Genomic DNA, 24,954 nt, shown 5'->3' with positions numbered 1-24,954 from the left:
ACCCATTTTGTCCATTGTGTGGTAGAGTTAATTTGCTGACCTACCCGCTCCCTGAGGAGAGGAGGTGGGGCCTGGGTGTGAGCCCATAGGAGTGAAGTTACCTTTCCTGTTATTGATTCTTAGGAAGGCTTTACCAACCACCAGTACCAGGAACTAACAGAGCCTTCGTCTCTCACCTATGTCACCCGCTCTGAGAACAGCATCTTTTTTGAAGTTGATGGACCATACCTTGCTATGATCCTTCCAGCCTCCAAGGAAGAAGGCAAGAAGCTGAAGAAAAGGTAGGCATCTCAGAGCCTATGTTTTAGAAAGGAAATGCAGTAGATGGACAAACTAAGGACTCAGGAAAGAAAATAAACCTGGAGCCAAAATAAGAACAAACTGGGTAGGGTTTCATTGTTTGTTGTTTGTTTTATTTGCTTAATTTGAGGGGGAAAAAAACTGGATGCTGATGTGTCAGTCTTCTATTCTGGTTCTGTGAGCAGTGGTCCCTCAATGCACTCCAGTTTGCTAAAGCCATCAACCTAATGGGCAGGGGCGGGGTGTTGGGGTGGGGGTTGCTACTTGCTGCCTCAAAGACAAGAGGGTCAGGCAGTGAAGCAGGAAGGCAGAAGGGAGACAGAAAGCACCTAGCACCCTGAGGTTCATTTCTCTGTGGTGTTTCCCTTGCTTTTTAGATATGCTGTATTCAATGAAGATGGCTCCTTGGCTGAACTGAAAGGTTTTGAGGTGAAACGCCGAGGGGAGCTGCAGTTGATTAAAATCTTCCAGTCCTCAGTGTTTGAGGCCTTCCTCAAGGGCAGCACACTAGAGGAGGTGTATGCCTCTGTGGCCAAAGTGGCTGACTACTGGCTAGATGTGCTCTATAGCAAGGTAAGGCTCCACCCGCCTCCTCAGCTGGTTCTCAGGAGTAAGCATCTTTCAAGGAATTGGACTTGTATACTAAGCTCCTGGAGAATCAGGTAACAAATGAACCTGGATCAGTTTGATGAACCCTAGCTTCCTTAGCTCTGATACCCTAAAATTCCCTAGCTTTTGGAGTGCCGGCATGATAGTAAAAGGAGTCAGAGGAAAACTTAACAATTATCAAACCAATTTCTTTGAATTTTGAAGTCTGTGTTTTTTTTTAATTGTTTTTATTTACTTTATGTGTATTTATTTATTTATTTATTTATTTATTTATTTATTTAGACTATGTATCTGTGTTCACTGTGTGTATCTGCTGTCCTCGGAGGCCAGAGGTCAGCATCAGTTCCTCTGGAAGTAGAATTATAAGGCAGTTGTAACCTGCTGTGTAGGTTCTAGGAACCAAAGGCAGGTCTTCCATAAGAGCAACAAATGCTCTCCCCATCCCCTCTTAAAAACTTTTAAAAGGTGTGTGTGTGTACGCGCACATGTATGTGTGGAAGTGAGAGGACAACCTATGAAAGTCAGTTCTTTCCTTCCATTTTCTGGGTGCTAGAACTTGAACTAAAAAGTCTTCATGTTGGCAAGTTCATGCTGAGCCATCATGCTGGCCTCGATTTTTTAAAGTCTTTTAATGTGCACATAATTTTTTTCTCTTTTTTTTTTTTTTTATTCTTTTATTATATATAAGTACACTGTAGCTGTCTTCAGATACACCAGAAGAGGGCATCGGATCTCTTTACAGATGGTTGTGAGCCACCATGTGGTTGCTGGGAATTGAACTCAGGACCTCTGGAAGAGTAGTCGGGTGCTCTTAACCGCTGAGCCATCTCTCCAGCCACTCTTTTTGTTTTTTGAGATAGGAGTCTTACTATGTATCCTGGCTGTCCTGGAATTTAGTGTGTAGACTAAGCTAATTTTAAATTCATAGAGATCATTTAACTTCTTCCTCCTCCTAGAGTTGGGAATAAAAGTATGTGCCACGATACCCAGCTATAACATCATTTTCATAATTTATCTTGAGCATTACCAAAGAAAGAAAAGGAGGGAATGCCTTTAGTTCTGCCTTGAAATATTTGACTATTTCTGTATTGTTATGTTTTGGGCCACTTACAGTCCATCTGTCTGCACATTTCCATCTGTGAGGAAGTTTAAGAATCCCATTGTTCTAGCCAGTGTCACATGAACTTCAGTTCTTTTGGGCAGATGTCACCTTACCTTCTGTATTGGGCATAGTTATTCCCCACAGTATGGCTTTCAAGTGACATTTATTTTGAGGATAGGGGACACTGGAGTAATGGAGTGTACATGTGGAAGTCAAAGGACAACTTGTAGGAGCCAGTTCTCTGCTTACATCATGTGGGTCCTAGAGGATCAAGTTCAGGTTAACATGGGCTGGAGAGATGGCTTGATAGTTAAGAAGACCAGGGTTTGAGTACTAACACCCACATGGCAACTCACATTGTAATTTTAGTCACAAGGGATCTAACACCATTTCTGACCTCCGTGGGCACAAGAACACAGTGATGCACAGACATACATTCAGACAAAACCTTTCACACAAACTTAAATGAAAAAAAAAATACTCAGTTGTCAGCCTTGGCAGTAGGCGCCTTCACCCACTAGGCTATCTTGCCATTGCACTATCCTACCACACTTTAATTCAGTGCTAGGGCTCTAACCGAAGGTGCTAGGGTAGCTTTTTTAAGGGTGTTCGTTTGTTTTGTTTTGTTTGTTTGTTTGTTTTTTGACATTACTCTGCCCTTTGAAAATCCAAAGCCTGCCTTCATCTTTCTAGGGAAGAAATATGTACAATCCGACAGAATCAAAGTGAATACGCCTTCATCTTCCTGGCATGTGTTGTTTCTTTCTCCAGGCTGCTAATATGCCCGATTCTGAATTATTCGAACTGATTTCTGAGAACCGCTCCATGTCACGGAAGCTAGAAGATTATGGGGAGCAGAAGTCTACGTCCATCAGCACAGCAAAGCGCCTGGCTGAGTTCCTGGGAGACCAGATGGTCAAAGATGCTGGACTGAGCTGCCGCTACATTATCTCCCGAAAGCCAGAGGGATCTCCTGTCACTGAGAGGTAAAGGCCTCTTTAAAGAGTTGAGCAGGGGTTAGGGATTTAGCTCAGTGGTAGAGCGCTTGCCTAGCAAGTGCAAGGCCCTGGGTTCGAACCCCAGCTCCGAAAAAAAGAAAAAAAAAAAAAAAAAGAGTCGAGCAGATGGGCAAGTGCCTATAATCCTTGTACTCAAAAGGCTGAGACCAGAAGATTTTGAGTTTTAGGCCAACCTGGACAATTTAAGAGACTGTCCTGAAGGGGTTTAGGGTATCAGGAATGATGGTATACACTTTTAAGCCCAGTATTTGGGAAACTAAAACAAAGGTTTCATGAGTTCACTGTTAGTCTGGACTATAATGAGTTTGAGGCCTAACTGGACTGGGCTACATAGTCATTCCCTAGCTTTAAAAAGACAAAACCGAAAACTGGCTTTGTAAATCCACACCTGTGGTGGAGCCTCTAGACCCTTATAATAGAGTTTCCATAGGAAGAATGTGGATCTGGTAGCTGTTGAAAGAAGGAAGTCTACCTGGTATGGTAGTGAATGCCTTTAAATCTCAACACTTGGGAGGCAGAGACAGATGGAACTCTGTGAATTCAAGGCCAGCTAGTACTACAGGTGTGACCCTGTCTCAGAAAGAAAAGGGAAAACTGGCCTCATCGAATGCATATCAGTTCATAGGAAGGCCTCCTGGGGCCCAAGTAGAACTCTGGAAAGGGAATGGTAAGTCTGGAGGATTTTGGTTTGAAGGAAGTCAGCTTCTTTTTCATGGACATAGATATGGATATCTTGGAAGGACAGGATCTAGGCTGCTCATACAACAACTTGATGTTGAGAGTGGCTCTATGATGAGTCACATAGAGTAGGACTCTGGCGTACAAGAGGCTACTTTACCTGCCAATAGCACCAACACTTCTCAGTCACCGTCACAGGTGAGAAGAAAACACGTTTCACCTCCGAGGATGTATCAGATAAAGCGGCATACCAGATGGGCTACATCCGCAATTCCCACTTGGCACTTAGGAGTACATGTCTCACATAGCTTTACATACCTTGTAACATGTACCTGCCTTAAAAATAGCATTCTTCTTGCTGGGCAATGGTGGCACACACCTTTAATCCTAATGCTTGGGAGTCAGAGGCCAGCCTGGTCAACAAATCAAGTTCTAGAACAACTATGGCTAAACAGAGAAACCCTTTCAAAAAAACAAAAAGAAAGAAAATAGCATCTTCCAGAAATGGACAGCTGGTTTTTGGTGGTAATATATTCTGCAGGAGCTAAGTATGGAGGTATAGTATATAATCTAAAGCTGCTGGAGAGGCTCATGTTGCTGTAAAATTATAAAAACAAAAAAAAGCTTTCTTTTACCCACACTAAGTCTGGCACTGTAGTGCCCCAAGGTATCTGTTAGATGTCTTCATCTCAGTCAGCAAAGCGTCTCCCCCGCTCTACTCTATCCCATATCACACTGCTGATGGCCTCTTTCTACCCATCTAGTTCCGAAGGCAGGGTGCCACCATGCCAGAAATATATCACAATTCCATGGCAGCTCAGTGTCCCCAGCCACCACATATTCTCTTGAATTTAAATCACCACATGAAAGAACACACAACACAGTAACCTCTGATCCAATTGATAAGATATAACTGCCCACCTAGACATACAAAGCCCTATACACATCCATCACTTAAGAATATTCATAACAACTTGTAAATGTGCAGAGAGGAATCTTAACATCAGCCTCCATGTTCTCTCCACGGCTTCGCCCCTCTTCCCATTCCAGTCTCCTCCACCCTCAAACTTTTCTTCCACCCATCCTTCCTTCTTGTCCAATGACAGACCTCGTTCTATCTTGTACCTGCCCTCACCTGTATGACATCCTACAGGCTGAGAAAATTTAGCAGCATTGTCTCAAAATAGAAATAAAGGGCTGGGAGTATTTTTCTGGGAGGCCCTGAATTCAACCCCTAAGATCAGAAAGATGAAGTAATCTTGCTTGTAGATTAGTTGTAGTACACTACTTGTGTGAACAAAGCCCTGGGTTCAGTTTCCTACACGGCAACAAGAGATGAAGACATGCTGTGTAGCATCGAAAGGGTCTAACTATTATCACAGACACCAGGGAGGAGCTCAGACAGCATCTCGCCAAGGCTACCACGTAGGAGCTGGGTTTGGCAATGCACACCTGCCATCCTAGCACGCAGGAGGCCGAGGCAGCCCAATCTGGACTACATAGAGGTTCCAGGACAGTTTAGATCACATCAGGAGACCTTGCCTCAAAAATAATAGCAATAATAATAACCCCGCCACCTAGTTTTCTTTACTATGGCTACACCAAAATAAAGACATGCACAAAGGTAATAAATACCAGAGAAGGGTTGTGCTGTCGTCTCTGTGAGGAGGGGATCTGCAGCGTTCCTCTTTACTGTCTCTCATAGGAAGTGACATTTTAGAGCACTGCAGCTTGACAGAGCTGAGTATATGAGTACCTGCTGTGTTCTAGGTTTATAATGTTTCATAATAAAAAACATTTTGTGGCAACTGAATGTTGCCAGCTGCTTTATTGATAATATGAAAACCAACTCACTCCTTAGTAAAGCATTTCATCTCCTGTGTATCTACCCAATGGACAATGTTTTAGATGTGTACTGCCCACATGTAAGAATGGCTGTAAACAGCTCTGAACAGTGGCTGCATACGAAGCTAACACAGGGCAGTGTGCATTCAGCTTCAGCCCCTTCTTCTTCAGTTATGTGTAGTAGTAGGGGACGTCATGATAACACATTCATACCCATAACATACTGTGATCGTATTAACTTCTGGGGACTTCGTTATGACACGTTCATATATACAGTATCTGTGATCATATTAATTGCCATTGTTTTGTCCTGTCCTGGTTACTTTTATATTGATGTAATAAGACACTGACCAAGACAAATAGAAGAGTTTAATTTGGGGTTACTGTTCTAGGGTTAGAGTCCATGATGGCAGAGCAAAGGGGTGGAAGCAGGAACAGCTGAGGCCCTAACCCTAACCTTAACATCTTTTTTTTTTTTTTTTTTTTTTTGGGGTTCTTTTTTTCGGAGCTGGGGACCGAACCCAGGGCCTTGCGCTTCCTAGGTAAGCGCTCTACCACTGAGCTAAATCCCCAGCCCCTAACCTTAACATCTTAATGCCCGAGTAGGATCAGAGATAACTGAAAACGAGGGAAGTCTTTTGAAACATCAAATGCTGCCGCCACCAAAGCCACACCCCCTAATCCTTCCCAAATGTTACAACTGGGACCAAATACTCAAATATGAGTCTATGGGTCTCATTCAAACCACCACAGTCCCCCACTCCTGTTCCTTTTCCAAAATAGGCTCCTTTGTGCTTTAATATCTTTAAATTTAGGTGCTGCATGTGAAAGAAACATGAAATATTTATCTTTTCTCCTAACGTAATCTTTAGTTCCATCTTTCTTCCTGTAAAGGATATAATTTAATTTTTCTTAATGACCGAGTAAAACAATTAATGGGATGAAAATATACTTAACTCCATATAGTTTACCCCATTGTGTGTGTGCCAGTGCCATATTTTCTTTCCCTTTTTTTAATTTTTAAAAAAAATTTTTTAGAGATTTGTTCGTGTATTATGTGTACATTGTTCTGCCTGCATGCTCGCACACCAGAAGAGGGCACCAGATCTCATAATAGATGGTTATGAACCACTAATTAGTTGTTGGAAATTGAACTCAGGAACTCTGGAAGAGCAGCCAGCACTCTTTTTTTTTTTTTTTTTTTAAGATTTATTCATTTATTATATATAAGTACACTGTAACTGTCTTCAGATACACCAGAAGAGGGCATTGGATCTCTTTACAGATGGTTGTGAGCCACCATGTGATTGCTGGGAATTGAACTCATGACCTCTGGAAGAGCAGTCGGGTGCTCTTAACCGCTGAGCCATCTCTCCAGCCCCTGCCATATTTTCTTTATCCATTCATGTATTTCTCTTCCCCCTCGTCTTCTCCTCCTTATTCTTCGTTCTGTTTTATATTTTTGAGAATGGAACCCAAAGTCTTACATACGATAAGCAAATCCTCTACCAGTGAGGCAGGTCCCTATCCCCTAAGCTAAGTGTTTTATCATGACACAGCATCACTCAGTCATTGAATGTTATAAAGATTAAGTGTGTACAGAGTCTTTATCCCATGTACGTTTGATAAGACTTATAGTGGTTTTGCATTGTCTTTGATTCTGGTTGTTTTCCTAACCTAGGGCCATTCCACTTGCCATTTTCCAAGCAGAGCCTACAGTGAGGAAACATTTTCTCCGGAAATGGTTAAAGAGTTCATCACTTCAAGACTTTGATATTCGGACAGTGAGTGCCAATTTTTTTGGAGAGAGAGTTTGTGTGTGGGGGTGGGTGGAGATCAGAAGATAACTTAACCTGAGTTGGTTCCCTTCCATCATGTGGGTGCCAAAAATCTAACTCAAGTCATGAGACAAATGTCTGTGTCTACTAAGCCATATTGCTACCTGCTAGCTATTTTTATACTATTAAAGATTTAGGAAAAAAAAGCTCGTCAGAATGTATCTGACCTTTCACAGTGATCACCTAAGACAGAAAACACATATCTATGTACATTATGATTCATAAGAGTAGCAAAATTACAATTATGAAATAGAGATAAAAATAATTTCATAAAGAACTAGCTGTAGGGGTTGGGGATTTAGCTCAGTGGTAGAGCGGTTGCCTAGCAAGCGCAAGGCCCTGGGTTCGGTTCCCAGCTCCGAAAAAAAAGAAAAAAAAAGAACTAGCTGTATTAAAGGGTCACAGTGTTAGAAAGATTGAGAAACACTCACTGCTCTGAGGCATCAGGAAGCCCTTAAGCTGCTGGAATAAAGCTGGGGTACTACCTTAACCATCTACCATCTCTTGATCCTATAGTTTTATTAAGCTTTAAATGAGCACATCATTCCTAGAAGATGAAGTGAATCACAGCGTTTAGTAATCTTTTTTTTTTTTTTTTTGAGCATATAAGGTTTTTAATCCACGTACGTGCGGTTCCTCATCCACGCAGGGAGAGGCAACCCCGAACCCAAAAAGCACACAACTTTTATTCATTACAGAGGGCAGACTTCAGTAACAGGGTTAGCTGGCCTATTCTCATTAGTGGTAGCATTTAGTAATCTTGACATGTAACAGTGTAGACAAGTGCTACTTCTCATTTTTTCTGTATGCAGATTCTGGACTGGGACTACTACATAGAGCGGCTGGGGAGTGCCATCCAGAAAATCATCACCATCCCTGCAGCTCTACAGCAGGTGAGACAAAAGCCATGGGTGCCATCCTGGACCACAAAGACCAGTAGACCCACAGAAGAACTTCCTGGTGTGTGTTATCCTCACTTAGGTGAAGAACCCAGTTCCACGTGTCAAACATCCAGACTGGCTGCACAAAAAGCTACTAGAGAAGAATGATATCTACAAACAGAAGAAGATCAGTGAGCTCTTTGTGCTTGAAGGAAAGAGACAGGTAACACACAGGACCCAGGGTACCAAGTCTGCAAGCTGCTATCCATAATGTATAAGTTTTGTTTTTGTGACATGGTCTCATTTAAATTATTATTTTATTTATTATTATTTATTACTTGTATGTATATGTTGCATGTATGTAAAGGTCAAGAGAATCAGTTTTCCTTCCACCATGTAGGACCTCAGAGAATCAAACTCAGATTCGCAGGTTTGGAGGCAAGTACCCTACCTACTGAGCCATCTTGTCTCTACAAGTCTTGATTCACTAGGAATACATAATTCTAACAATGTAGCCTTGATTCAATCAAAAATTACACTGAAATATTAAATAAAAGAAAGATTGACGATCATTTTTGAAATTTTTAACATAAACAATGTTAAATGAATACATCACAAATTAGTAAAATATATAAAATTAATGTATGTAAGTATTTGGCCTGAATATGTGTGTGCATGATGTGCATGCCTGGTGCCACAGAGGTTAAAAGAGCCATCTCCCTAGCCCCAGCTATGTTTTTAAATAGCTATACTTAATGCACAAATAAAACCTTATGCTCAGCAATTAGGGGCTAAAGAGATCACTTAGTACGTCAGAGCATGGGCTGCTTGTTCAGACTATATGCATTAGTGACGAGCTCCCAGTCACCAATAATGTGCTGGTATTGAATTAAGGAAAGAAATAAAAGCACTTCCCCTTGGAGTCGTTTAACCAAGATCTAGTTAATATTTAAATTCTCTACTTCATGTTCCCTGTGTCTCCATCCTCTGTCCGTCTGTTGTATGAGTCTGAATCAGTGCCAGCCTAAATTTTATTTTATGAGTTTGTTTCTGCCTTTTGCTTTTGTTTGTTTGCTCCTGTGTCTGTCTGTTGGTCTGTATGAGTCCACGTGTGAATGGTATCTGTCTGTGTGTCTCCCTAACAAGGGGTTTCTTACTATATCTATTGAACAGCATAGAAAGCATTACCTGGGGGAAGGAATGGCGTACTTTACAGAAATCTTACCCAAATAATAAGCATCATCGTTTTGGGGTTTTGGGGGGAGGGGTAGTTAGGGTGACTGTTGGGGTTTTGGGTTGTTTGGGTGCTATTGTTGTGTTTTTGTTTGATTGGTTTTCAGAACAGGGTTTCTCTGTGTAGTCCTGACTGTCCTGAGACCTGCCTGCCCCTGCCCCTGCCCCTGCCCCCTACCCCATACCCCATACCTCATATCTCATGCCTCATACCTAATTTAAGATTGCAGACATGCATTAGCTTAAGTTATAAAAGTTGATTATATGGGAACGTCAAGGCAAGTGAGGTTGTTCCATTGTTCTCTTAAAAGCAGGTTAAACAGTTTTGAGTACACAGGAGGCTAGTAGTCTTATTTTAATTGACCTCAAGTATACTTTGGCTGTAAAGTCCAGCAAAAGTTCCAGTCCTTTAAAACGTAAGAGGTGCTTTCATGATAATAACAACAACAGCACATAGTCTTACCTGGTTCGAGTGTGGCAGACCTGTAATAACAGCTACTGGGTCCGGAGTTCAAAGCCAATTTGGCCTATGCAGTGAGATCCTATCAAAAAACTGAACAGGAGCCACCAAGATGATTCTGTCTTGGGAATCACTCGCATTTGGGTATTGTTCTTTCCCTAAGTGCTCCCTTCTTTTCTCCCTTCATATTCAGGGTTAAATTAGTGTTAAAACTTCAGCTCTGACTCAAAACACACAACCTTGTAAAAAGGCTTGCAGGTACACCTTTTTGAAAGAACTGACATTCTCTGATAAGTACCTGAGAAACTTAGGATGGAGCTTCCCTAGGAGAATTAAGGCAAATGATCTAATTCCAGTGCTTCTAGACAAAAATAGGTACATCTCTGAAAGTTTTCAACCTGTCTGGTCTACATAGAGAGTTCCAGGGCAGGGAGAACTACAGTCTCCAAAAGGGGGATGGGAGAACAGGCTAGAGAATGGCTCAGCAGTTAACAGCACATACCATTCCTGCAGAGTACCTGAATTCAGTTCCTGATATCGGTATCAGGAGGTTCACAACTGTCTATAACTCCACCTCCAAATGGTCCAATGTCTTCTGACCTCTAAGGGAGCTGCACTCATGTACATACACATGATTAAAAATAAATCTTTTTTTTAAGTTATGGTAATCTGTTAACAGCCCTTTTCAGGGCTGTTACTGTGAATAGAATTTACCAGATTGAGATTCTAAATTATAAGGCTGGGTTTTATTTTTCCAGATTGTGATGGCCCAGGCTTCAGAAAACAGTCTGAGTCTCTGCACTCCAGACATGGAGGACTTTGGACTCACAAAGCCATATCACTCTACAGTTCCAGTTGCTACTAAGAGGAAGCGAGTCTGGGAGAGCCAAAAGGAGTCTCAGGATATTACACTAACTGTGCCCTGGCAAGAGGTCTTAGGGCAGCCTCCCTCCCTTGGAACCACACAGGTGAGACCTCTGAGAAAGTTGCTATGGCACTCTGTCTCCTAGTGGTTTGCTCCATGGTACAAGGATCCTAAAGGCAAAAATCCTTAAGCCTGGAACAAATTGGTTGCATAAATGCCTGAGTGTTAGAGAGCATTTAAAGCTGCTGAAGCTTAGGAACACGAAGCAGGCTGTTGGAGGAAGGTATTGATGATCAGCGTACGTTAGCAATTGTTCATTGCCATCCATCCCAGGAAGAGTGGTTGGTCTGGCTCCAGTTCCACAAGAAAAAGTGGCAGCTGCAGGCTCAACAGCGCCTAGCCCGCAGGAAGAAACAGCGCTTAGAGTCAGCAGAAGATATGCCAAGGCTTGGGGCTATCCGAGAGGGGCCTGCCACAGGACTGGGGAGCTTTCTGCGACGGACCGCCCGCAGCATCATGGACCTCCCCTGGCAGATCATACAGGTGTGGGCCTTCTTCCATGAGAGTGGCAGGATGTTGAGAGCAGTCCTTCATGGGCCTGGAGGAGGGAGTGTGCAGCTATTCCTGTAATATAGGATGGAAACTAAGAAATACCTTCAGCTTCCTGCCCGTCACAGGGGCCCTGCACATAGGAAGATGTGGCCAAGGCTGGAGGCTATTGTGGGAGGTGACCTGTTCACAGGTGTCAGTATGTTCCTCCGTTATGTATTATGTATTCTGTGTTTTCTCAGATCAGTGAGACCAGACAGGCTGGTCTGTTCCGGCTGTGGGCTATCATTGGCAGCGACTTGCACTGCATCAAGCTGAGTATCCCTCGAGTATTCTATGTAAACCAGCGGGTAGCCAAAGCAGAGGATGGGCCTTCGTATCGAAAGGTAAGGAGGCCCCTGGCATTGCTTGTCACCTCTGAGGTGTCTCCATATGCTGGAGGCCACATAAAAAATTGGTCAGAAGCATGGACTTTGCCAACCCAAGACCACATAGCTAGTGAGCAATGTGGCCTGTTCCCATTTCTCAATTACCTCACTGATCCTGGGATATTGAAAGAGTTACTTAAAACTGTTCAGGAATGGACACTGCTGCTCTCCATCAAGCTGATGAGCAGGGAAGAATTGGATATAGGTGACAAGTAGTTTGTGTAATAGCAGTTTGTACTATTGTAGTTACTAGGATCGTTAGGATATAAATTCATCTACCATATAGCCTGTTGACTGGAAGACTAACTCAATGGCTTTTAGTGAAATTGTAGCATCTGAACTATAGTCATTCCCAAAAGAAGCGTGTACTAGTCAGCTGGAAGCCTGCTCTTCCCTGCAACCCCAGGCAGCCAACCACTCTCCCACTTCCTGCCTGAGGACTTGCTTAGTCACGGCATCTCAGATATGGAGTTGTACTCTAGGTAGGTGTACTCTTTGCACTGTAACTCTCTTCAGACAAAAGAAGAGGGCATCAGATCCCATTACAGATGGTTGTGAGCCACCATGTGGTTGCTGGGAATTGAACTCAGGACCTCTGGAGGAGCAGTCAGTGCTCTTAACCACTGAGCCATCTCTCCAGCCAGACTTAGAAGATTCTGAGGAAGGCTCTCTTTATGTGACATCTCAGTTGGAGCACCGCACTTAACTCAATATGTGACTCAGGGTAAAGCTACTTAATGATAGTGTCTGCTCCCAGGTGGACATTAGCTGTATACAAGGAACACCTGGGAGAGGAGACGATTGTAGATGGAATATGTGAGGCCTGGTTCCAGCTCATTGACGTGGTAAAATATGAACCTAGAAAGTGGGCAGGGTCAGCAGGATAATGGACACATTGGACTAATGGATTTTCATACAGGTAGCGCTGTGTGGTGGTGAGTGTCTGTGTAGGAGAATGTCTGCACTACAGAACCTTTTTCCCTTGTGATTATCTGCTCCCTTCTGGCTCGGTGTACATCACTGTCCTTGGCATTGGCATTTGGTAAATCCCTGGGGAGTCTCGGATGGAGCATCTCTGCCTCTCGCCTTTCTGTGTAAGAACTTTGTATCTCACTCAGAATTGAATTGTTTCAGGGTGGAGGTGGTCATTGTTTGAGACAGGGTCTCATGTGGTTTAGGCTGGCCTTGAGTTTGTAATAAAAGTGAGGCCGGCCTTCAATTGCTGACCCTCTTGCATCTGCTACCCACATGCTAGGATTATAGGCCTGTGTTACGATACTAAGCTCATGAATTGTGTTTTTCTCAATGCCAGAGACCAAACCCAAAGACTAGTGAGTTGCTAGGTACACATTCTTTCCTTAAGCTGCGTCCTCCAGCACAGAAGCAAACTAGTTTCTTCCTTAAAAAGTGAAATATTTACTATTTTGCCCTTAAGTATTATTGTTTCCAGGGTAATGAGTGGCAAGTAGATTTCTTTTCTTTCCTTTTCTTTTCTTTTCCATTCTTAATGTGTTTTTTGTTTTTTGTTTTTTTTTTTTTCCCGGAGCTGGGGACCGAACCCAGGGCCTTGCGCTTGCTAGGCAAGTGCTCTACCGCTGAGCTAAATCCCCAGCCCCCCATTCTTAATGTTTTAAAAGTATTCCTGTGAGCTGGGTGGAGTGATCCTTGCCTGTGAGGCCAACACTCAGGATGCCAAGGCAAGAGGATCTCAAGTTCAGGGCCAGTCTGGCTGACGTAGCAACACTCTTGTTTCAAAAACAAACAATTTTAAACAAACGTTACTGTGAACTTGGGACTATATTGTTGTTATAGTCAGTTGCAACCTGCCTTCCCTAGTGCAGATAAGGAGCATAGGTGTGGTCACTGTTGACTTGCATCAGTTTTGAAAAGTATAGCTACCTGAATCGTTCTCCCACCATCCAGGTAGACATTGCCACTCCCCAGAGCATGCTCCCCCCCTCCTTCCTGCTGCTGTGTGAGATCCATGTTTCTGTAACTGTAGATGCACTTGATCTCCTGCAGCTTCGTGTCAGTGTGTCATTCCATTGACCCTATAATTACCTTCCTGAGCTCATGGTGTTCGGTGTTGGTGCAGGCATTGTTTGTATTAGTGGTGATGTATTAAGATAAGAACTACACCTGCAGTGTGTGCATAGAAAGTCCTTGTCAGCAACATCGAGAAGCTGAAATCTGTAGGATGAGCTGGGAAGTTCCCTCTTTCATCTTTTCCATTTTCTAATTAGATACCGAAGACACAGCCATCATCAATTTGGTATTTATTTTTCCAGGCTTTATTTTGTTTGTTTAAATACAGTAAAATGTTCTTTTGACCTTAATATTGCATGGGTGATGGCAGCCACAGTTCCATGATTTTCTTTTTTTTTTTTTCTTTTTTTAAATTTATTTTTCTTGGAGTGCTTTATGTATTTACACTTCAAATGTTATTCCCTCTCCCCCTGCTTCTGTGAGGATACGCTCATTCCCACCCACCCACTCTGACCTCAACGCCCTGGCATTACCCTCCCTACACTGGGGAAAGGAGCCTTTGCAGGACCAAGGGCTTTTCCCCCATTGATGCTGGACAATGCCATCCTCTGCCACATATGTGGAGTCGTGGGTCCTTTGCCCATGATTTTCAAGATACAGATCATTTCTTTTCACCCCATCCTTGGACACTGACCTCTGTCGCTATAGCATAACCTTTTTAGAATGCCCCTTTATGGACTCATACTGTACTCTGAAATTTCAGTCTGGCTACTGTCATGTAGGGTAACCCATTGGTATTTCCCAGAGGGAAACCAGGAAACTGTTGCTGGTTGGTGCTCTGTGAGCTCCCTGGTTCCTGACTACTTTCGTTCATTCTGAGGCTTCATGCTGCTGCTTCAGGCATGCATTCAGTAGGATTTTTTTTTTTATCATCTTCATTCTTTTACTGAGCTCAGATGCTGTGGTAGGTTTTGGCTCTTGGTGTGTATGTGTGTATATGTATGCACCTGACTGTGTGGATGCCACTTGTGGAAGCCCAGAGTCGGCATCAGACATCTACCTCAATCACTTTGCGCCTGAACCTAGAGCTCACTGTTTCTACAATCCATGTAGGGATTTCATGCATCCATTCATCTCTCTAACGCTGTGACGTAGACATGCGTCTCTATGCCAGACTTTCTACATGGTGATAGGCATCCAAAATCAGGTCCTCGTGTTTATACCGCAAGCACTTTACCAACTGAGCCATCTCCTGTGGACGTTTTGTTATTTTATTGAAACAATTTTATTACATAGGTCAACATTATTCTCCGCTGACTTTCCTCAGCCTCCCTGCTGGGGTTCCAGGTATATGAACCTGTAACAGTCTAGCTGTAACAGTCTAGCTGTAACAGTCTAGCTGTAACAGTCTAGCTGGCTCATGGTAGGTACAGCTGTAGTGGCCATAAAGCTGTTATTAGTTGTGATGTGTGACTCAGCACAGGGCTAGCATTTGATGGTGCTCTCTTGAGAATTACTCATTTTCCCCTGATTTCTACATCAAGAAACGTGTTCCATTGAGGACAGCCTGCATTTGATATTTTGGGCATTTTATAAATCCGTGCACTGGTAAAATGACTCAGTGAGTAAAGGGAACTGAGCCCACATTGTAGCAGAGAACTGATTCTTTCAGGTCCTTGTTTTCACACACACAAAATAAATAAACAAACAAGCAAATGCTTTCTTTAATTGTTTAATCTTTTAGAGAATGTTGAGACAGCCAATCCTGTTAATTTAGATCTCAAGTTCAGCCTTGCCTTCTTTGTGTAAAGGTTCCATTGTCAGCTCAGCTTTCAAATTGTGTTCCTCTGACCATGTCTGTGTTATTGCAGCTTGAAGTGAGATTGTGTTTTATGTGGAGATTAATGAAGAGTCAGTGTGTATTCGCTCCATGCTCCCATACATGCAACCAGTACACACATAGGACTGTCTGATCATCGCTTTTCTAGTTCTCTGGCCAAAAAAGTATGGTTTATTCATGGGTTTTAGGTGCCGAGAACCTCCAATTGATAAAACAGAGATCTGAGAAACATTGACTGAGAGCCCATCCTCTAGACAAGAGTTGACGATGCCTCAGTTGGAAAGAATTTATAATCCAGTTCCAGGTTGCTATTTTATTATACCGTGGTCTTTTAGTTGTAATCTTTGAAATCTCGGGTCCTGAAAGCCCTAGGAGTTGGTCAGTGATCCACTGTGTAGGCTATGGTAAGCTCATCACCACATTGTCACCAGGTGAATCGGGCTCTTCCTCGTTCCAACATCGTCTACAATCTCTATGAGTACTCAGTACCAGAGGACATGTACCAAGAACACATCAACGAGATCAACACTGAGTTGTCAGCACCAGACATTGAGGGCGTGTATGAGACTCAGGTGATTTTCTCCCTGGCCACTGACCACCTGGTTGATAATGAAGCTGGATAATCAGAGAGGATCCCACAGGGAATTGGGCAGGGGGCAGTGGTGGGTAGGTGGGTTAGATAGTCATGGCTGTCAGCAGCATGTCTACCTAAGGTGGTCTCTTCTGAGTAAAGACAGGCTATCCTGGGGCATGTCCAAAGATAAAGCTGTGGGTGCTAGGGTCCCATTTGACCCAATATACTCACCACTCTCCCAGGTCCCATTGTTATTCCGGGCCCTGGTGCAGCTGGGCTGTGTGTGTGTGGTCAACAAACAGCTGGCAAGGCAACTTTCAGGCTGGGAAGCTGAAACCTTTGCCCTCGAGCACCTTGAAATGCGTTCTCTGGCCCAGTTCAGCTACTTGGAACCAGGTATGACCTTACCAACAGCCTTATCACCTGCCTTGCCTCCCCTACATCTCAAGCAACGGTTTGCTTTCTTCTACAGGGAGTATCCGCCACATCTACCTGTACCATCACACACAGGGCCACAAGGCACTCTTTGGGGTCTTTATCCCCTCACAGCGAAGAGCATCTGTGTTTGTGTTGGATACTGTGAGTCATTGGGCCCAGGGCATGTGAGAATATGTGGGTCAGGCAGAATTTGGGGAAGGAAGACACTCCTCTTGCCATTCAGTTAGAAATAGAAAGGCACCTCAGTGGTAGAGCGCTTGCCTAGTAAGCGCAAGGCCCTGAGTTCGGTCCCCAGCTCCTAAAAAAAGAAAAGAAAAGAAAAAAAAAAAAAAAAGAAATAGAAAGGCACAGTGATTGCCCAGCTACACACACACAGCAGACCTAACAGTTGGTGTCTGCTTAGGTGCGCAGCAACCAAATGCCAGGGCTCAGTGCCCTATACTCAGCAGAACACAGCCTGCTGCTGGACAAGGTGGGCCCCAACCTCCTGCCTCCCCCAAAACACACCTTTGAAGTTCGTGCTGAAACCAACCTGAAGACCATCTGCAGAGCCATCCAACGCTTCCTGCTTGCCTACAAGGTAAGAGAATTGGGGTCCAGTGGTAAGTGTCTCCCCTCCCGAGGCTTTGTCCACTGAGCCCTGTCTTTCTGCCTTTTCAACCCAGGAAGAGCGCCGGGGGCCCACGCTCATCGCTATCCAGTCTAGCTGGGAACTGTGTAGGCTGACCAGTGAGATTCCAGTCTTAGAGGAGTTCCCACTAGTGCCTGTCCGAGTGGCTGACAAGATCAGCTATGCAGTCCTGGACTGGCAGCGCCACGGAGCTCGCCGAATGATCCGGCACTACCTCAATTTAGACATTTGCCTTTCACAGGCCTTTGAGATGAGCAGGTGAGGAGCTGGATGTAACTCAATAGTAGAAGTTAGCTAGAAAGTGCAGTTCCCAGTACCACACACCCAAGAAGAGAGGTAAATAAGCTGGGAGCCTACAGTGTGTGGCCCTGTGAATGGTCCCTAAATGATGCTAGTATACTTGGGACTAAACCTGTACCCCTAAATAGGTACTTCCACATCCCCGTTGGAAACCTGCCAGAAGACATCTCCACCTTTGGCTCTGACCTCTTTTTTGCACGCCATCTCCAGCGCCATAACCACCTACTTTGGTTGTCCCCTACCTCTCGGCCTGACCTGGGTGGGAAGGAAGCTGATGACAACCGCCTTGTCATGGAGTTTGATGACCGAGCCACTGTGGAGATCAATAATTCCGGCTGTTACTCTACTGGTGAGTGAGAGAAGGAAAAGATGGGGTTTCTGCTCAACCATGTGAAAGAAGCCCAAAGGCAGGTAAGTCTTAGGAAATGGGTACCATCAAGTTAGATGTTAGTTGGAGGTCACGTGCCATATCTGACCTTTACTAGGCAGCAATGACTGGCTCAGACCTGGGAAATGATGCTAGTGCCGGCTGGGGCTCGTGGACAAGCTGTGTTTCTCTGCAGTGTGCGTGGAGCTGGACATTCAAAACCTGGCAGTCAACACCATCCTCCAGTCCCACCATGTCAATGACATGGAGGGGGCTGGCAGCATGGGCATCAGCTTCGATGTGATCCAGCAGGCCTCCCTAGAGGACATGGTTACAGGCAATCAAGCTGCCAGTGCCCTGGCCAGCTACGATGAGACAGCCCTCTGCTCCAGTACGTTCAGGTATCTACCCTATAATATGCTACTTCCTAGCCAAGGCAGCAGGGGAAAGGTAACCTCCACTTAAGAATGCTAAAGCCAGAGTCACCAAAAGATACATATTGTCGGGCTCTCTCTGTAGCTTTGGATTGCCTAAAACTCACTGTGTAGACTGGACTGGCCTCATTCATAGAAGGCACATACCACTGCCTGCCAGGTGCTGGGATTGATGGTATGTGCCACACATTCCACTTTCTTTTTTAAGATTTTTATTAAGTCATTTACTTTATATCCTGATCCAAGCTTCTCCTCCCTCCTCTCCTCTCAATTCCTCCCTCTCACCTCCCCTTCATCCCATCTACCCTTTCCTTCTCAGAAAAGGGAATGGTTCGTGTGTGTGTGTGTGTGTGTGTGTGTGTGTGTGTGTGTGTGTGTGTGTGTGTGTGTCTATACAGTGCATGTGAATATGAATGTCCAAAGAGGCCAGAAAAGCCAAGATACCCTGAAGTAGTTACAGGAGGTTGTAAAACACCTGGTTTGGGGGGTTTGGGGAGTGGAACTCCAGTCTTGTAGGAGTAGTGTGTGCTCTTAACTACTGTGCCATCTTAACTACTGTGCAACCTTAGAGTCAGCAGTCCTGACATGCCCTCCCTTGAGTCTGCCATAATGCAATCAAGGACCCTCCTGTCCCTGCCTACTTGATAGTAGGTAGTACAAGTGCTCTCATCTGACCTTTCTGGGGCCAGAGGCTTTTCTCACAAAGAACTTTTTGATACATAATTGCTTTCAGTGTAATCAAAGGTATATCTGCAGGAAATTCCCAGGATACCTAGCCTAGTGAGTCATTGTAGCCAGTATCATCTGTCAGAGATATGTCAGCCCTGGCTTCTAGAGATGGAACAGTGTATACTATAGGGTGCTTCCTTTGTGCCAGAAACACAGAGCGCTTTACTCTGCCTATTCCCATAGCCCTGCAGGGTGGTACAGTCTTCACCCATGCTAGGAACAGTGAATCCACGGTTTAAGGGGCTGTAGTCATGATGTGTTACTGTGGCTAAGTATGAGGTAGATATTTCATGTCTGTGATTCTAAAACATGTGTTTCAGCCCTGTTGCCTCCAAATGAAGGAAGAAAAGAATTTGATGAAGTAAGAACTAGGTTAGGAGGCCTGGGATCTGAGCAGAGTTGTAGCAGAGAAAGTGTTTGAACCTTGAGGAGCAGGTGAGGACCAGACACAGATGGAGCAACCCAGATGAGGGAAGTGGGCGTTTGTACAGAAAGCCAGAAGAGTGGCCTCAGCATCCGTCTCTGATACTCTGGCCCCTTCATGACCCAAGTCCAGTCTGTTCTACCTAAGCATTGGATTGATTCCAGGAACCTCCCCTGAGTCTCATTGGTGTCTAGAAAATGCAGCTTGGGCCCGTCCCTGTTTCTTCACATGGAAGATACATAATCAACTCTGTGTCTCTTCATTCCTGCTCTTCTGACAGTGAGACCCTGTCGTCTCAGAAAAATAATAAAGAATACTGCTATGCAGAGGACATGAGTTTAGCTCCCAGAATGCATGTTGAGTAGTTGACAGCCACTGTAAATCTAGCTCCAGTGTAGTAAACACTGGGCACTCAGACCCACCGGACAGACCATCACAGCTACACAAAGGCTTTGAAAAATTAGAAATAGATCTTAAGAAGGACAAAAGCCTAATGTGCGTCTCCTTGTCCGGGTGTGATAAGCAAGTCCGGGAGTTACATGGAGGGAAGTGGTGAGGAGGCAAAGCTCACAAGTCATGGGACCAAGGAATAAATCTCAGACAAGCAGTTGGGGATTATGAGAAGGGTCAGTGATGCCAGCAGCTGCATATGGTAGAGTTCATCCTCCTTTGCCACCTTTCAGGATCCTGAAGAGCATGGTGGTTGGCTGGGTAAAGGAAATCACACAGTACCACAACATCTATGCTGACAACCAGGTGATGCACTTCTACCGCTGGCTCCAGTCGCCGTGCTCTCTGCTCCACGACCCAGCCCTTCACCGGACACTGCACAATATGATGAAGAAGCTCTTCCTGCAGTGAGTGTGTCACCCTGCGCTGTGGGTGGAGGGACACGAGCCTTTGTGCTGTATAAAGAAGCCCAGGGCAGTCTTAACTGTATTGTGACAGAGTCAAGGCCAGCCTGATCTACAGAGCAAGTTCAAAGAGAGCCAAGGCTACACAGAGAAACCCTGTCTCAAAAAGCCCAAACCAAACAAAAACCTGAGAGGAGTTCCCATGGGGCCCTTGTGCAGTGGTCGTAAACAGCAACCTCCTTAGTGTATACAGCTGGTTGCCTGTATGGTTGTCCTAAGGGACCTTGGAGACTATTCTCTGGCAGTTATTCAAGTTTCTGATCTCAGCGCTGTCCCCAGTCTAGGCTCCACACAGGTATTCATGGTACCTTTGGGAAGCCCCAGGGCTCAGTGGTCAGGGTTCTCATTGGCCAGGTCCTCATGTCCACCCTCACTAAGCTGCAGAGTAAGCAATATGTGATTGAGGTTCTTTGTGGAACTAAGTTCAAGTTCCATGACCACCAGAAGATCCTCACCGCAAAGAAGTGGGCCTTTATCATTAATTACTTTACTGCAGCTGGATTTGAAGACATGGTTGCTGAGAAGTAGCTCGCTCCTGATGGCTGTAGAGTCAAATATGCCCCAGTCATGTTCCCTGGATAAGTGGCACATTCAGGAAGCTGAGAAAAAATGGCAAGTCCAGGGCTAGCCTGGTTTATGTAGGAATTTCTCAGTCAGCCTGGACAATGGAAATCACCTCAAAATAAAAAACTAAAACCTAAATGAGTTCTGTATGGAAAGGAGCCATTTATATATTATAGATACATATATAGTAAGAGCTAACCGTCTTCTCTTCACCTTTTTATTATCTATTACTTTTGTTCCTGCTATTTTTCTGCCGTGCTGCACTCCCATCTAAGCAAAGGAGGGACCTTGCTCTGCTGTGGTGCACACACCTGTGGTCACAGCTACTCAGGAGGTTGAGACCTAAAGTTCAGGGTCAGGCCTAGTAGTGCAGCCAGAGCTCATCTGTCTCCATTTTGTTTTTTAATGTTTATGAGTGTTTTGTCTTTGTGTATATCCATACCATGTGTGTGCCTGGTACCCAGAGAAGCCAGAAAAGTGTAGTGGATCCCCTGGAACTGAAATTATAGATAACTGTGAGCATCCATATGGGTAATAAGAATCAAACCTGGGTCTTTGGGGAGTCTAACCAGTGCTCCTAACACTTTAGGCATCTCTCCAGCCCCCAAACCTCATCTTAAAAGAAATTTTCTTTTTGGATTACTTATTTTATGCATGAGTGCACTGTAGCTGTCTTCAGACACCATCAGAGGGCATCAGATCTCATTACAGATGGTTGTGAGCCACCATGTGGTTACTGGGACTTGAACTAAGGACCTCTGGAAGAGCAGTCAGTGTTAACCGCAAACCCATCTCTCTAGCCTCAGGATACTTCTTGTTTCAGTATCACCATGGTCTTCTTCATGGTTTCTTTTTATATGTTTTGGCTTCGTTTTACACCGAGGCACCTCTTCCATTAATACAAACATACCCCATAGGCTCATTGCTGAGTTCAAGCGCCTGGGGTCATCGGTCATCTATGCCAACTTCAATCGCATCATCCTCTGTACAAAGAAGCGCCGGATAGAGGATGCCCTTGCCTATGTGGAATATATCACCAACAGGTTAGTGGAAGGACATCCTGGTGATATAGCTGCCATAGAGAGAGGCCTGAGGGTATCTCTATTGCTGATGAAGAAATCACACCAAGGTTTAAACACAGCAGCTGAAAGAGTGACTACTACCTTGAGGTCTACCTATGGTCGACAACTCAGATACAGAGCATGCTGTTCACGTCTGAAATGTTAAAGCAATGCCGCCTTCTGTTTATAAGAAGGTTCTATAAAGTGCTGTTACATAAACGTTTCCCAGATGTGAGCTGCACACGGGAGTGTTGTGATTCCAGGTCATCAGTTCTCAATTGCAGGACGCTGTGCTGTAGCCTTGGCTTCAGGCAGTGACTACTGCCTGGATGAATCCTATTCTCAAGTCTGTCTGGGCCCAAAGACTCCAATGTAAATAAGAAGAAGTCTTGAGGGTTTGACTGCAGGCTCTTTTAGGTTTGGGGTGGTTTGGTTTTGTTTGTTTCTTGAGAAAGAAAATGTATGTGGGTGCCTTGAGCAAAAGAGGGTGTCAGTCAGATCTCTTGGAGACAGTTAAGCCGCCCAATCTGAACTCCAGTTCTGATAGAGCAATAAATGTTCTTAACAGCACACACTCATATACGTTAAGGTAAATAAATAAACACATCTTTTAAAAAACGAGGAAGAGGAGGATCTGTTTAGAGTCTCCTTCCCTCCTCACTGGTACCAAGGGTGGGATTAGGGATAAAGGCCAACTTAGCTAGGAATGGCACCAATGAAGAAAGCTGACAGGGCTTGAAAACAGGAAGCTGCTGCCAGTGACATGTACCTAAGGTAGACGCAGTGGATCCGGTCTTGTCCTGGCTTTCCTCTTGGTCACCTTCATTACGGGAAGCTCCTTCAGTATGCTAGGAAGTTTGGGGACTGTGTGAATCCACTTAAAGTCCATTTGTGAGTAGAAGGATGAGTGTAGCTACAAAGGGGAGGAAGGGAAGGGAGGAACAAGGAAAGCTGCTACGTCGCTTTCACAGTTTCTGTCTGTCTTCTTGCAGCATCCATTCTAAAGAGATCTTTCATTCCCTGACCATCTCTTTCTCTCGATGCTGGGAATTCCTTCTCTGGATGGATCCATCCAACTATGGTGGAATCAAAGGAAAAGTCCCATCCAGTATTCACTGTGGACAAGTAAGGGAGGTAGGTATTGTCCATATATATATATATATATATATATATATATAGTGACCACATTTACCCCCTGTGGCAGGTGCTGCTTACCTCTCTGAATCCTGTTTCCCGGGGCTTACAGGAAAAGTTAGGAGTATGGTGTTAGCCCCAGTAAGAGCAAAGAGCTTTCCGTGAGGCAAAACCTATCAAAACTCATGGAAAAGAGGGAGGAGAGAGAGTTGTGAAACACTGGCAAAGCCAGACATGTCAAGAGAGCAAGACACCCTGGGAACTGGGCAGCTCAGGCACATTGGGTGTTTGGGCAGTAGTTTCAGGTGATCACAGAGAGCTGGCAGTGCCCAGTTTTTGCACAGAATGGAATTCAATGTTAAAATAGAAATTCTGGCATTTACTTGCTCCCTTTGAGACTACCACATCACAAGGGAAAGAAAAGCAGGCAATGTCAGTTCAGAGGAGTTGTGAAAAGGCAGGATTCTCTACCTTAGCATCCTGAGTATCAAGGCATAGGTTAAAGGCACTGCTCCCAGCTAAAGAAGAAACCGTTAAAGGACCAGAAGCTGGTCACTGGGAATTTCTTGTTTGTTAGCCCTAAATAGAAGCACATGTCTTCTTGTTTATATGTTACTGCCATGGTAGAAATAGGGGTTGTCTTTGTGTTGTAGCAAGACTCCCAGACAAGGGAGGAAACTGAGGATGAGGAGGACAATGAAAAGGATGAGGAGGAAGAGGAGGACATGGGGCAATCTGAGGTTGAGGACTTACTGGAGAACAACTGGAACATTCTACAGTTCTTGCCACAGGCAGCCTCTTGCCAGAGCTACTTCCTTATGATCGTTTCAGGTGAGCCACGCTGAGGCTGAACCAGCTGAGTTATTGAAAGTGGTCTGGCTCCTTGATGTGGAGAGGACAGTGCCAAGCTCAGTGGAGCTGCTGCTGTCTTAACTTTTCCCAGCAAAAAGACCAGAGGACAACTAATGGAAGGGCTTTCTGTCTTCTCTCTGGGCCTCCTGAGCAGCTCCCCTGAGGGAGTTTTCCCAGTTCTTTTTCTAACATCCCTGGGAACATGTGCATGCTCATACAGTAACGAGACTGGCCTCAGGGGCCCACTAACTAGGAAACTCATACCTTGAAAGTATTTGTAGACCTGGTTATTGTGGTCAATATGCAAATAAGCATAAACTTAGACTTTTATAATCCAGTGCCATTCATTAAAACAGAAAAACAGGGAGTTGGGGATTTAGCTCAGTGGTAGAGCGCTTGCCTAGGAAGCGCAAGGCCCTGGGTTCGGTCCCCAGCTCCGAAAAAAAGAAGAAAAAAAAAAAAGAAAAAAGAAAAACAAGTGATGAGCATGGTCATTACACTGTGAGCAGATAGACAGGACTTCCCACACATCTCACGTCTGTACCAACAGGTGGTTTCATTTGCGATTGCTTCCGTCTTGTCTACATCTTTTAAGTCTTTACCTTTCCAAGTTGTCTCAAGAAATATTCCAAGTTAGCTGAGCAGTTGTGTGCACACCTTTAATCCCAGTATTTGGGAGGCAAGTGCAGGTGGATCTCTGAATTCAAAGCTAACGTAGTCTACAGAACAAGTTCCAGGATAGCCAGGATTATACAGAGAAACCCTGTAGAAAAAAACCTTTAAAAAAAGGGGGGGGGGGGATTTAGCTCAGTGGTAGAGCGCTTACATAGCAAGCGCAAGGCCCTGGGTTTGGTCCCCAACTCCAGAAAAAAAAAAAAAAAAAAGAAAAGAAAAGAAAA

General features: G+C 44.5%; 1 protein-coding gene and 1 pseudogene across 7 annotated transcripts in view; both read left to right on the top strand.

Moving 5' to 3' along the window:
• Pole (DNA polymerase epsilon, catalytic subunit) overlaps positions 1 to 24,954 on the top strand; it is a 48,459-nt gene that overhangs the window by 19,740 nt on the left and 3,765 nt on the right. For 2 of the 7 annotated variants that reach the window (XR_015634036.1, XR_015634035.1), the window contains exons 24-43: positions 124 to 281; positions 678 to 873; positions 2,783 to 2,997; positions 7,235 to 7,337; positions 8,204 to 8,284; positions 8,373 to 8,495; positions 10,724 to 10,933; positions 11,164 to 11,373; positions 11,622 to 11,765; positions 16,065 to 16,205; positions 16,450 to 16,603; positions 16,680 to 16,786; positions 17,049 to 17,225; positions 17,311 to 17,534; positions 17,787 to 17,925; positions 18,140 to 18,344; positions 20,214 to 20,387; positions 21,926 to 22,051; positions 23,062 to 23,203; positions 23,857 to 24,034. Coding sequence is in view for 1 of the 7 variants with exons in the window: in NM_001107152.2 (NP_001100622.2) it covers positions 124 to 281; positions 678 to 873; positions 2,783 to 2,997; positions 7,235 to 7,337; positions 8,204 to 8,284; positions 8,373 to 8,495; positions 10,724 to 10,933; positions 11,164 to 11,373; positions 11,622 to 11,765; positions 16,065 to 16,205; positions 16,450 to 16,603; positions 16,680 to 16,786; positions 17,049 to 17,225; positions 17,311 to 17,534; positions 17,705 to 17,925; positions 18,140 to 18,344; positions 20,214 to 20,387; positions 21,926 to 22,051; positions 23,062 to 23,203; positions 23,857 to 24,034 (3,289 nt within the window). In the remaining 6 variants the exon portion in view is untranslated. 7 annotated transcript variants of the gene reach the window in all.
• On the top strand, positions 20,562 to 20,680 carry LOC120096104 (small nucleolar RNA SNORA70; annotated as a pseudogene).

The sequence above is a fragment of the Rattus norvegicus genome, chromosome 12, assembly GCF_021556685.1.
Source record: "Rattus norvegicus strain SHRSP/BbbUtx chromosome 12, alternate assembly SHRSP_T2T, whole genome shotgun sequence".
Classification (NCBI taxonomy): Eukaryota; Metazoa; Chordata; class Mammalia; order Rodentia; family Muridae; genus Rattus; species Rattus norvegicus.
Note: the sequence above shows the minus strand (reverse complement) of the source record. Positions and strands in the feature narration are given on the sequence as shown.